The following is a 12,255-nucleotide window of genomic DNA, read 5'->3' on the forward strand; positions in this document are numbered from 1 at the left end:
GTTTGAGCTTCCCTCTGTCCTCACTACAGTAACGTACTTAGTAGGTAACTGGTCTTCCTGCCTAACAGTTATGAAATAAGATAAAGGACAAAGCAGCCCAATCACAATACTTATATGTCATTACCTATGGAATCCATAAACACATGACTAGGGCTTCTCCATACTGAGGGCAGAGAAAAAAGAATTTCTATTACTTATCACATAGGACTGGCATGAAGATTTGTTATAATGCCTATAAAAGGCCTCACAGAGTGCTTAACAGAGGTGTCCATTTCAGTAAGTTACATTATTATGTAATTATTAGAAAGGGGCATAATCTTACTTTCTAGGAAAATACTTCCCATTAACCTGTTTCAAGTATATAAAATCTTAACAAAGATAGGAGTTAAAATTGTCAGTGTTGTATTACTATGCTAACCATTGCATGCTATCTGCTATAAAAGTTGTTTTGTTTTTGTTTTGAGACAGGATCTCACTCTCACTCTGTCACCCAGGCTGGAGTGCAATGGTACAATCTTGGCTCACTGCAGCCTCAATCTCCCGGGCTCAAGTGATCTTCCCATCTCAGCCTCCCAAGCAGCTGGGACCACAGACATGTGCCTGGCAAATTTTTAAATTGTTTTTGTAGAGACAAGGTCTCACTATATTGCCCAGGCTAGTCTTGAATGCATAAGCTCAAGTAATTCTCTCGCCTCAGCCTCCCAAAGTGCTGGGATTACAGGCGTGAGCCACTGCATCAGGCCCTGGTCTCTTGGTTAAGGGATTAGTCCAAAATAATTCTCTGAGAGAGAATTTTCAAAGCAATAACCTGTTTCTGCAATTTGGTCCTTCTCTGAATGATCCAGACAAGGCTGTCAGCCGGTAGATAAAAGAACCAACAGGGTTAAAATGATCAAAACAGAGTAGTTCACCTACAGTAATTATGCAAGATGACCCTGAACGATTAATGCAATGAACTATCTTGTCAAGCAAACATGGTTAGCAAGAAAGAGGTTACTAGAAAAAAAAATCTGCCTTGATAGTTATGGGGTAAAGAAACTTCAATGAATGAAACAATAAACCAGTAGAGGTGAAGCTGCTTTCCAAAAAATTGGTTTTATGAAGCTGGCTGAGAAAACGCAGGTAGTGAGCTCTGCAGTAGAGATGATGTAATAAAGTTTCAGAGCATCGGAGTTTTTCTCCTCCACCGTGGGAACTGGAGAGGACATATACAGAAAGGCAAAGTACTCAACTTTTTACTTAAAAAAGATATTGGGCATGACTTACATATTTTATAAATGGGGAAAACACACACAGATACCTTTTTTCTGATTTGCTAGATGATGCAGGGTTTGGGGGTTCTGACGATGTTACTCTCACTGAAGTCTGTGTGGGAGGCGGATTACTAAACAAGAAATTGCTAATTAATCTCCAGATGGCAAGGAATGGATAAAGCACTGTTCCCAACAAGGTCCAAATGTCTCCGCTGGAAGAGTGTACAATGGATGCAGTTGGTCTTCCTGCCTAGAAATTAATAAACAAACCTAGATAAAGACTACATTAGCACAATCACATCACGCCCAAGGTTCCAGATGAAACTTTTATCTGGAAAAGGAGGTCCTACCAATTTTAGTTTACTTCAAGAGGGTAAAATGATATCTTTTGCTGTTTTTCACGTATATATAAACTTCTGAAGACTCCCAGAAGTTTTTAAAGATAAATATACAATATTATACAATTGTATATAATTGTATAATAACTATAATTGTATAGTATACAATTATTTTATATAATATATTATATTTATTATATTTTATATATTATATATAATTATAAAATTATTTATTTTATATAATAATTGTATATAATTGTATAATATTGTATATTATATATACAATTGTAATTTTATGTTATAATATTTGGAGCTGTGTTTAAGAGAAATTGTAATATACAAACTAGAAAGTAGTTCTCAGTGAAATGAGCCAACTATTTTTTAAGAATATTAAACTTTTATAAGAAAAGTCTTTCTTGCTGATTTAAAAAAAAAGGTTCAAACAATGAAATCCTGATTACTGGAGAGCTAACTGTTTTGGGGTGGAGGGCACATCTAGTATAGAGCAAGGAAAACTATGTTAACCAGGACACAGAAGACCCAGGCTCTCATCCCAGTTACGGCAGCAGTCATTTAAGCTGTCTGAGCTTCTTTTCTTCACCAGAGATTAAAATATTGTTGTGCAGATCAAATGGGATAATCTGTTTGAATATTCATGTTATTTTTATGTTAAAATAATTTTTTTTAAAAACTTGGCAAACAGTAGAGCATATATAAATAAAAGACACTAAGTGTGTGGATTAGACAGATAATCTGCATTTCTTACTGTCTTCTCCTATTGGTCATTTTTTTGTACACAAAAATATGTGAAGAAAAAAGTTGAAAATTAAACTGTTTCATGTCTCACAAGTAATATCAGCAATACAAATAAAGCACAGGATAATGGAATTATAAATTCATCTAATTATTGGATCACTTGAATTTTAATTACCTACAGTATATCTGTGCACTTCCTTTCCCCTAATTATAAGAAATGAAGAGTATGATAAACAGAAAACAATAAGAAGAGAAAAAAATGCATCTGTATATACATACTGGCAACAGTACCACCGAAGCGCTTGGGGCGAGTTCCAAATCCAGTAACTTCTTTTTATAATCTTCTTTGGTAAATTCCCTCCTGGGAAACATGGTTGCTAACGAAAAATTACCGTAAGTGTTGCCAACAGTCTGTAAAATAAGTTTTAAAAACTTAAAGAGTGCCTTTAAAAGTAAGATATTACTCAGATGAATCCAAAATGATTGCTTTAATTAAAATTGCCTTAATTTTAAAAGTCCATTACATGTAAACTCAAAAAAAGGTATAAAATTGTGCTTCCAGCCCCTAAGCAGCTGAAAAGCTATCAAATCCAAATAGTTTTTAAAAGCTTCTATAACTCAAAGATGACCACAAAATAGCAAAATATAGTTCCTAAAAACACACAAATAAATTGAGTAAAAATGGACAATTGTGTATCTCCTTTAAGTACTGTTGCAGTTCATCATTAGGTTGTCACTATCCTTTGGCAAACTTAATGTCTCATGAACACACATTTGGATTACAGGTAATCCCTATTAAGAATTTGGACTAGACCAGTATTTCCCTCATATATACCTTCAGGAAGTGTAGCCTCCTCCTTGTCTCAATGCATAAATGGTCCATAATCAACCTACATGATACACACAATACCAGATCCAGGAACGTACAATGGACAGCACCATAAGTCACCCTCACAATTTTAAGTCCTCTATATACAAAAATCACTTGTAAAATCTTAGACATCTGTGTATCTTTCCCTAGAAGATTCCAAAGAAGGAGACTAACTTGTTTTTTGTATTTTTTTTTAACTGTAGATCACACATACCCCTCACTGTTCTAAAGATACACAAAATACAAAACTTGATAACTGTACTGAGGTGGAATTTTTGTTTTTTGGGTTTTTTTTTTTTTTTTTTGAGACAGAGTCTTGCTCTGTCGCCCAGGCTGGAGTGCAGTGGCGCGATCTTGGCTCACTGCAAGCTCCACCTCCCGGGTTCACACCATTCTCCTGCCTCAGCCTCTCGAGTAGCTGGGACTACAGACGCCCGCCACCACACCTGGCTAATTTTTTGTATTTTTAGTAGAGACGGGGTTTCACCGTGTTAGCCAGGATGGTCTCGATCTCCTGACCTCGTGATCCACCCACCTCAGCCTCCCGAAGTGCTGGGATTACAGGCGTGAGCCACTGCGCCCAGCCTGTTGTTTTTTTTGAGATGGAGTCTTGCTCTGTTGCACAGACTGGAGTACAGTGGCACAATCTCAGCTCACCGCAACCTCTGCCTCCTGGGTTCAAGCGATTCTCCTGCCTCAGCCTCCCGAGAAGCTGGGATTACAGGCGCCCAGCACCACGCCCGGCTAATTTTTGTATTTTAAGAATAGATGGGGTCACCATGTTGGTCAGCCTGGTCTCAAACTCCTGACCTCGTGATCCACCCACCTCGGCCTCCCAAAATGCTGGGATTATAGGCGTGAGCCACCATGCCTGGCCTGAGGTGGAGTTTTAATAGGACACATGCAATCAAAGATGTAGTCCCTTCTCCATTTACCTGTGGCAAAAGCAGTGAAACTCAGGACAGGGGACACATTGTGGGAGGCTCCAAGACAAAAGAAGAATGAAAGCACCTATTTGGGACTGTTTCTACTATAAAGCTTAGGGGGAAACAGTTTTTAAAATAAACGTTTACATTGTCCAGCCTAGTTCACAAGTGCAAGAAGAAGACCAAATGTGGAGAAAAGGTCTGGCGGAAAGATCTGAACCCAAATCCCTAATTTTAACCTTGAAGTTATATATATGAAAAAATTACTGATACATATAATGAGCCTAGAACCCAAAGGACATCTGATGCTCAGAATCTGTTTTGAATAAGGAATCAATCAGGGAATAAAAATAAATTGAAAACTACTCATATCTTAAGATATATATTCCATTCAGATTCTGAGTAAGGCCACCTTTTGGAAGTAAATTCCTGAAGAAGATACTATTGTCAAATAAAGTTTACTGCCTCTTTTTCCTTAGCCAAAAGGTAAATCGTAGGAAAATGACCAGCCCCTAAGCAATCTGTAGGAAATGGAGAGAGGAGTGAGAAAAACTGCTTCCATTTCAGGGGAGTGGGACAATTCCCTCACATCAGACCTTCGGGAAATCACTTGCCTGTCACTCCTTCAATGAATCTACTAATCAGTGAAAAAAGTTCCCAGTGGCTGGGCTGGGTGGCTCACGCCTGTAATCCCAACGCACTGCGAGGCTGAGGTGGGAGGAATGCTTGAGCCCAGGAGTTCAAGACCAGCCCGGCTACATGGTGAAACCCTGTCTCTACAAAAAGTACAAAAATTAGCCGGGCATGGCAGTACATGCCTGTAAGTTCCAGCTACTTAGGAGGCTGAGGTGGGAGGGTCGCTTGAGCCCAGGAGGTGGAGGCTGCAGGGAGCTGTGATCGCACCACTGCACTCCAGCCTAGGCGACACAGTGAGATCCTGTCTCAAAAAATTTTAAAAAAGAAAAGTTCCCAGGACCTATTATACAATATCAGCAAATTCCTACTTCTGCACACAAAGCAGATATGTTACTCCCATATGCACTAACACCCGACAGAATTTCCACAATATCTCAGAGGCCTCTTGTGCCTCCCTCCTGGAGAGGTCACAATTCACTCACATTCAACTTCTGCTTTGAAATTTTCCCTTCCTGTAATTTAGTAACCTACACATCTATTTTTACTACAACTCAAGACATAAATTTACCTGTGCAGCAAACTGCCTTGCCTCTTCTAGAGGAGCATCAGAAGGGAACTGATTTGTAAAGGAAGAACCATCAGGAAGACGGAATTGAATTCTTGCAACAGTGCTATGAAAAAAGAAAATTAAAGTCACAATCTTCACCTCTATATATTCTCTAACAATATCATTAAGTTAGAGAAAATGGAAGTGGAAATGTGCAATGACAATAGTTTTTTCTACCATATCAGATCTTTTTGTTTGTTAATAACTGCTTTACTGAGATTCATATAAAAAATTAACTCTTTTAGGCTGGGTGTGGTGGCTCACGCCTGTAATCCCAGCACTTTGGGAGGCCAAGGTGGGCGGATCACCTGAGGTCAGGAGTTCAAGACCAGCCGGGCCAACGTGGTGAAACCCTGTCTCTACTAAAAAATACAAAAATTAGCTGGGCATGGTGGTGTATGCCTGTAATCCCAGCTACTCAGGAAGCTAAGGCAGGGAGAATGGCTTGAACCCGGGAGGTGTAGGTTGCAGTAAGCCGAGATCACGCCACTGCACTCCAGCCTAGGCAATAGAGAGACTCCATCTCAAACAAACAAAAATTAAGCCTTTTAAAGTGTACAATTCAGTGATTTTTAAATATATTCAGAATTGTGCAACTATCAACACTATCTAATTCCAGAACATTTTCATCATGCCAAAAAGGAACTCCAACCCCATCAGCAGTCACTCCCCATCCCTCCCTCCTCCAGACCCTGGCAACCACTAATCTACTATCTCTATGGATTTGTCTATTTTGGGCATGTTGTATAATAGAATCATACAGTATGTGACCTTTGTAACTTGCTTTTTTCATGGAAATTGTATTTTCAAGGTTCACCCATGTTGTTGCAGGTATCAGTTCTTATTCCTATTGCTGAAAAACATTGTTGTATGAGATACAGTTTACACATTCTTCAGTTGCTGGACATTTGGGTTATTACCACATTTTAGCTATTTTGACTAATGCTGCTATAAATACTCATGTACAGGTTTTTGTGTGGACGTTTTCAATTCTCTTGGATATAAACTGCTGTATAAACTGCTGCTGTAGAACTGCTGGGTCCTATGATAACACTATGTTTAACATTTTGCGTTACTGGCAAACTGTTTTCCAAGGTGGCTACATCATTTTACAATCCCACCAGCAACACAGAAAGGTTCCAAATTCTCCACATCCTCACAAACACTTATTACTTTCTCTTTACATTTAGGCATACTTAGTGGGTGTGAAATGGTATCTCATTGTGGTTTTGACTTGATTTCCCTAATGACTAATGATGTTGAACATCTTTTCATGTGCTTACTGGCCATTTGTTTATCTTCTTTGGAGAAATGTCTATTCAAATCCTTTCCACATATTTGAACTGGGTGTCTTTATAATTGAGTCACAGGTTCTTTTTATATTCTAGACACAAGTCTCTCATCAAATATATGATTTGCAAATATTTTCTCCAATTCTATGGGTTGTTCTTTGCCTTTTTTTTTTTTTTTTTTTTTTTTTGAGACAGAGTCCCACTCTGTCGCCCAGGCTGGAGTGCAGTGGCGCAATCTCGGTTCACTACAACCTCCGCCTCCCTGGTTCAAGCGATTCTCATGCTTCAGCCTCCTGAGTAGCTGGGATTACTGGTGTGCACCACCATGCCTAGTTAATTTTTGTATTTTTAGTAGGGACGGTTTTTTGCCACGTTGGCGAGGCTGGTTTTGAACTCCTGGCCGTAAGTGATCTGCCTGCCTCAGTCTTCCAAAGTGCTGGGATTATAGGTGTGAGCTACCATGTCCAGCTTCTTTGCACTTTCTTGATGATATCCTTCAAAGCACGAAAGTTTTAAATTTTGGAAGTGCGATTTACCTATTTTAAAATTTTGTTCCTGTGCTTTTAGTGCCATGTCTAACAATCCATTGGCTACTCCTAGATCACAAAAATATATTCCTCTTTTTTCCTCTAAGAATATATATTTTATAGTTTTACTTTTTGGTAGATGATCCATTAAGTTAATTTTGTACATGGTGTGAGGTAAAGGTCCAAATTCATTATTTTGCATGTAGATATTCAGTTGTCTAAGCACCTTTTGTTGAAAAGATTCTTCTTTCCCACTGAATAGTCTTGGTACCCTTTTCAAAAATAAACAGTTCATAAATGTAAGGGTTTATTTCTAGAGACTCCATTCTATTACAATGACCTGTATGTTCATCTTATACCATTACATCACTGTATAGCTTTGTAGTAAGTTTGAAAATCAGGAAGTATGAGTCATCTATCTTCATTTTCCAGTTTGTTTTAACTATTGTGTTTCTTGCATTTCCATATGGATTTTAGGTTTATAATTTATGGAAAAAAGCCAGCTGGAATTTTGATAGGAGTGTTGAATCTATAGATCAGTTAGATCAGTTTGGGGAGGATTATCATCTTAACAATGTTAAGTATTCTTATCCATGAACATAGGACACTTTCCACGTATTTAGGTCTTAAATCTTTCAACAATGTTTTGTCATTTTTAGCACACAAATCTTACATTTTTGTTAAATTTATTACTTCATTATTTTTGGAAAATTATTTTTAAAAATTTTTCTGATTACAAAATACTACTTGTTAACTGTCCAATATGGAAATATGAAAAGGCACAGAGAAGACAATAAGTATTAACCATAATCCAATTAGCAAGGTGTACTAGAAATCTAAACTTTTTTTGTCTTTTCAACATATTTTTATTTTGGGAACTGCCTTCTTACCCTGCTATGTGTCATTCATTCTGGTATAATTATCAATAACATTTCCCCCACCTCCTTCACCACAAGATTGGGCATGTCACCTCCTCCAACCAGAGGGCCCACACATGTGGACACTGACTACTCTGAAGGTGGCCACATGATCCAAACAGGGGCAGTCAGAATTCTCAGTGACTGATACAGGCATGAGAGAGAAAAGGTTAATCTCTTCTGTCTGGGATCGTGAATTCAAGGTCCTGAAAGTGCCAGGAGGTGCTGGGCTCTCCTGACACCATTTGGAGAGTTTCTCTAAGAATGAAGCTAAAACAGAAGAAACCAAGAATTAAAAAGAGAGAGAGAAATTGTAATGGTATCCTTTAGATTGCTGGACACAGCTATGCCTAACCAAATTCACCCTTGGATTTCTGAACTGCAGAGCCAATGTATTTCCTCTTTTGCTTAATCCTATTGGATAGGGGATTCTGAAAAATAAAGAATCCTAATACGTATGAGATAAACATTATATTCATTTGGTTACAAATCATTTCTGTCTTTGGAAAACAGGTATTTATTGCCCTCTTTTTTTTTTTTTTTGAGACGGAGTCTCGCTCTGTTGCCCAGGCTGGAGTGCAGTGGCGCAATCTCGGCTCACTGCAAGCTCCGCCTCCCGGGTTCACGCCATTCTCCTGCCTCAGCCTCCCGCGTAGCTGGGACTACAGGCGCCCGCCACCATGCCCAGCTAATTTTTGTATTTTTAGTAGAGACGGGGTTTCACCATGTTAGCCAGGATGGTCTCAATCTCCTGACCTCGTGATCCGCCCGTCTCGGCCTCCCAAAGTGCTGGGATTACAGGCGTGAGCCACTGCGCCCGGCTATTGGGCCCTCTTTTAAAGTTATTTATGTAGTACTTTTTTAGTGTACACTCACACGAAATGAGAGATACCATTGGGAGCTGTCAAATTAATATGTCCCTCTGGAATGGACTGCTTATAACCACAGTATACATCAGTGTTAAAAACCAGACTATAATCACTCTCCTCAGCCCCTATGTGCACAGAGATGTTTCAGCATGAAATATAGTACCTTCTTTCTCTTGCATAAGATTCCCTCTTGACTTCCATTTCTGCCTGTTTGGCTAGCAAGGCAGCAGCTTTGGCAGCCTCTACTTCTTCCTTTGTCTTTGCAAAACGAGCAGCTCTCTCTGCACGGTCCTTTAAAACATCATTAAATACCAATTACCTTTACTGCCAGAATGGTCAATTCACACAATTCCAAACAAATATGCATGGAATTTTTTTTTTTTATTAAGAGACAGGGTCTTGCTCTGTCATCAAGGCTGGAGTGCAGTGGCACAATCATAGCTCACTGCAGCCTCTGAACACCTGGGCTCAAGCAATCCTCCCACCTCAGCTTCCAGAGTAGCTGGGACTACAGGTGCGTGCCACCATGCCCAGCTAATTTTTTTTCTTTTCTTGTAGAGGTGGGGTCTCACTTTGTTGCCCAGGCTGATCTTATACTCCTGGCTTCAAGCAATCCTCCCACCTCAGCCTCCCAAAATTCTGGGATTACAGTTGTGAGCCACTGTGCCTTGCTGCCTGAAATTGTCTAACACCATATGTGAACTTTAACATTCTGGAACTGTTATTTTTTAGTTTTATCAACTGTCGGAGACCAGAATTATTATTAAGGAAACAAGGAAATGAATTTGCTCACTACTGTATCTCCAAAGCCTGGAACAAGGTCTGGTACATAATAAATGCTCAACAAGCCTGGGCGTGGTGGCTCACGCCTGTAGTCCCAGCACTTTGGGAGGCCGAGGTGGGTGGATCACCTGAGGTCAGGAGTTCCAGACCAGCCTGACCAATGTGATGAAACCCCGTCTCTACTAAAAATACAAAAATTAGCTGGGCATGTTGGCATGCACCTGTAACCTCAGCTACTTGGGAGCCTGGGACAGGAGAATTGCTTGAACTCGGGAGGTGGAAGTTGCAGTGAGCCAAGATTGCGTCATTGCACTCTAGCCTGAGCAACAAGACTAAAACTCCATCTCAAAAATAAATAAATAATAAATGCTCAACAAATACTTGTTGACTGACCAAATGAACAAAAATATTAAGGTAGGGATGGCTTTTTTTCTTTCTTTTTTTTGAGATGGAGTTTTGCTTTTTGTTGCCCAGGCTGGAGTGCAATGGCACGATGTCAGCCTACTGCAACTTCCACCTCCTAGGTTCAAGTGATTCTCCTGCCTCAGCCTCCCAAGTAGCAGCATTACAGGCGCCCACCACCACACCCGATTAATTTTTGTATTTTTAGTAGAGATGGCGTTTCACCATGTCGGCCAGGCAAGTCTTGAACTCCCGACCTGAGGTGATCCGCCCTCCTTAGCCTCCCAAAGTGCTGGGATTACAGGCGTGAGCCACACCTGGCGGGATGGTTTTAATATGTATTGCAGCTGATGAATTCTAAAAGCAATTGTTGCAAACTAAGCTTTATGATGTGCCTAAATCCTTTCAATGTTGCAAAAAAGTGTGCCTGTGACTACAGAAGAACTACTAGGTACTTAGTACTAGTTGTTACTACTAGTAGGTACTTAGTACGAGTAGTAGGTACTAGTACTTAGCTTATTTTCTAGGGAATCTTTAAAAGCTGCTTTTTGAATGCTGATAAAAGTCATAAATTAACAAAATATGAATAAAAATCACTTCGAAAAAATCAACTCAATTTTAATCTTAACTATTTTAATTCATTTACAATTTCTAATAAAAGGAAGCTCAGGATTGGTAGTCTATGAGTCACTAAAATCTATTTTTGTGTGCACAGTCTGGTAGTAATCTAAAGCTACTGTGCACAGAAAAACAGTTTCACGAATGTCTGGAAACTTAAGACTTACCAATGCAATCTGCTGTTTTATACGTTCTCGAGCTGCCCTATCTTCTGCTTTTTCTCTGTTTCTTTCCTCCAGCATTCTTTTTGTTAATTCTTCTTCTTGTTTTCTTTTATAATCCAACATTTCTTTTCCAGTTTTTCTCCTCTCAATTTCCTTCTTAATTTCTCTCTGAATTAAAGAAAAAGTTTTATGATCCAAAAACTTGATAATCTGCCCCAGATATTATTTTGAATGCAAGGAAAACTGCAGTTAAAAGAATAAAACTTCATAAAATGTAAGTCTAGACGAGTTTATTAATGGCACGGTTAATGGTCAAATGTCTATCAATCTATAAATCATTGCCAATGGTCTGTTAAGATAATAATGTAGTCAGTGTAATTTGAAGGCAAGCATATTACAGGTCTTTAGTCATGAGGGTAAATATATTACCCTTCAGGGACAACATGGCAGTCATGTATTTGGCTTGAATGAAATGGTAACCTTCCTATATTAGAACTCCAAAGAAATGCTACACAGTTAGGTATACATGGTGAGAAAAATGAACCATGTGCTAGAATGCTTAACAGGAGAGGAAAAATTCAGCAAAATGTCTACACATTTTTTTCACAAAAATGAACTAAAACTTTGTTCAACCTCAAGCCAAACAATTTTAGCTCAAGTCCCTTTATTCTTAGTGTAAAAAAAAATCATTGCAGAGGGAAAAAGCATGGTCTAATTTATTCATAGCAATTTACGAAAAGAACACAAAAAATGTATATACTATGACTCTACTAGAGAAAACAGGAATTATCTTCATAGTGCTGCAACACTGAACTAAAACTATGAAGTCACCCTAGGCCTGCCACACTGAATAGAATAATCAATCACAACCTCAGTTAATGAGAGGACAAAACAATGCTAACTGCATGAACTTTACCTGTTCTTCCTCTTTTCTTTTCTCTTCTCTCCTTTCTTCAAGTTTTTTTGTTAGTCTGTATTAAAAAAAAAAAAAAACACCACTAATTGAGACACATCATATTAATATAAAACACACTTAGGAGATGGATTTAGCTAAAACAATTGGAGAAATAAAGAAACAAACAAACAAAAAGCAAGCAACTATTTATCTGCCTGGCTTCGGGCCCCTACAGAAATCCTGGAGTCAACGAGAGCCCATCAGAAGCCTAGCTTCATTCTAAATGCCTCACTTCCCACTTATGATTAGTTTCCCTTTTTTTCTGATTTACCTGATATTGACTTTAAAATCTACAAATACATTTTCAAACAAATACATAAATCAGTGACTTATAAATGCTC

The 12,255-nt window shown here is 38.7% G+C and overlaps 1 protein-coding gene across 2 annotated transcripts in view; it reads right to left on the bottom strand.

The window, feature by feature from the left end:
* Positions 1-12,255, bottom strand: part of UBXN4 (UBX domain protein 4) — a 47,486-nt gene that overhangs the window by 3,390 nt on the left and 31,841 nt on the right. For both annotated transcript variants that reach the window (XM_063595159.1, XM_063595158.1), the window contains 6 exons: positions 11,876-11,930; positions 10,963-11,127; positions 9,156-9,283; positions 5,349-5,451; positions 2,627-2,758; positions 1,301-1,503 (listed from right to left, as the gene is read on the bottom strand). In XM_063595159.1, coding sequence (XP_063451229.1) covers positions 1,301-1,503; positions 2,627-2,758; positions 5,349-5,451; positions 9,156-9,283; positions 10,963-11,127; positions 11,876-11,930 — 786 coding nt within the window. The remainder of the gene's footprint in view (positions 1-1,300; positions 1,504-2,626; positions 2,759-5,348; positions 5,452-9,155; positions 9,284-10,962; positions 11,128-11,875; positions 11,931-12,255) is intronic.

Source organism: Pan paniscus, chromosome 13, assembly GCF_029289425.2.
Source record: "Pan paniscus chromosome 13, NHGRI_mPanPan1-v2.0_pri, whole genome shotgun sequence".
In the NCBI taxonomy this organism is placed as follows: Eukaryota; Metazoa; Chordata; class Mammalia; order Primates; family Hominidae; genus Pan; species Pan paniscus.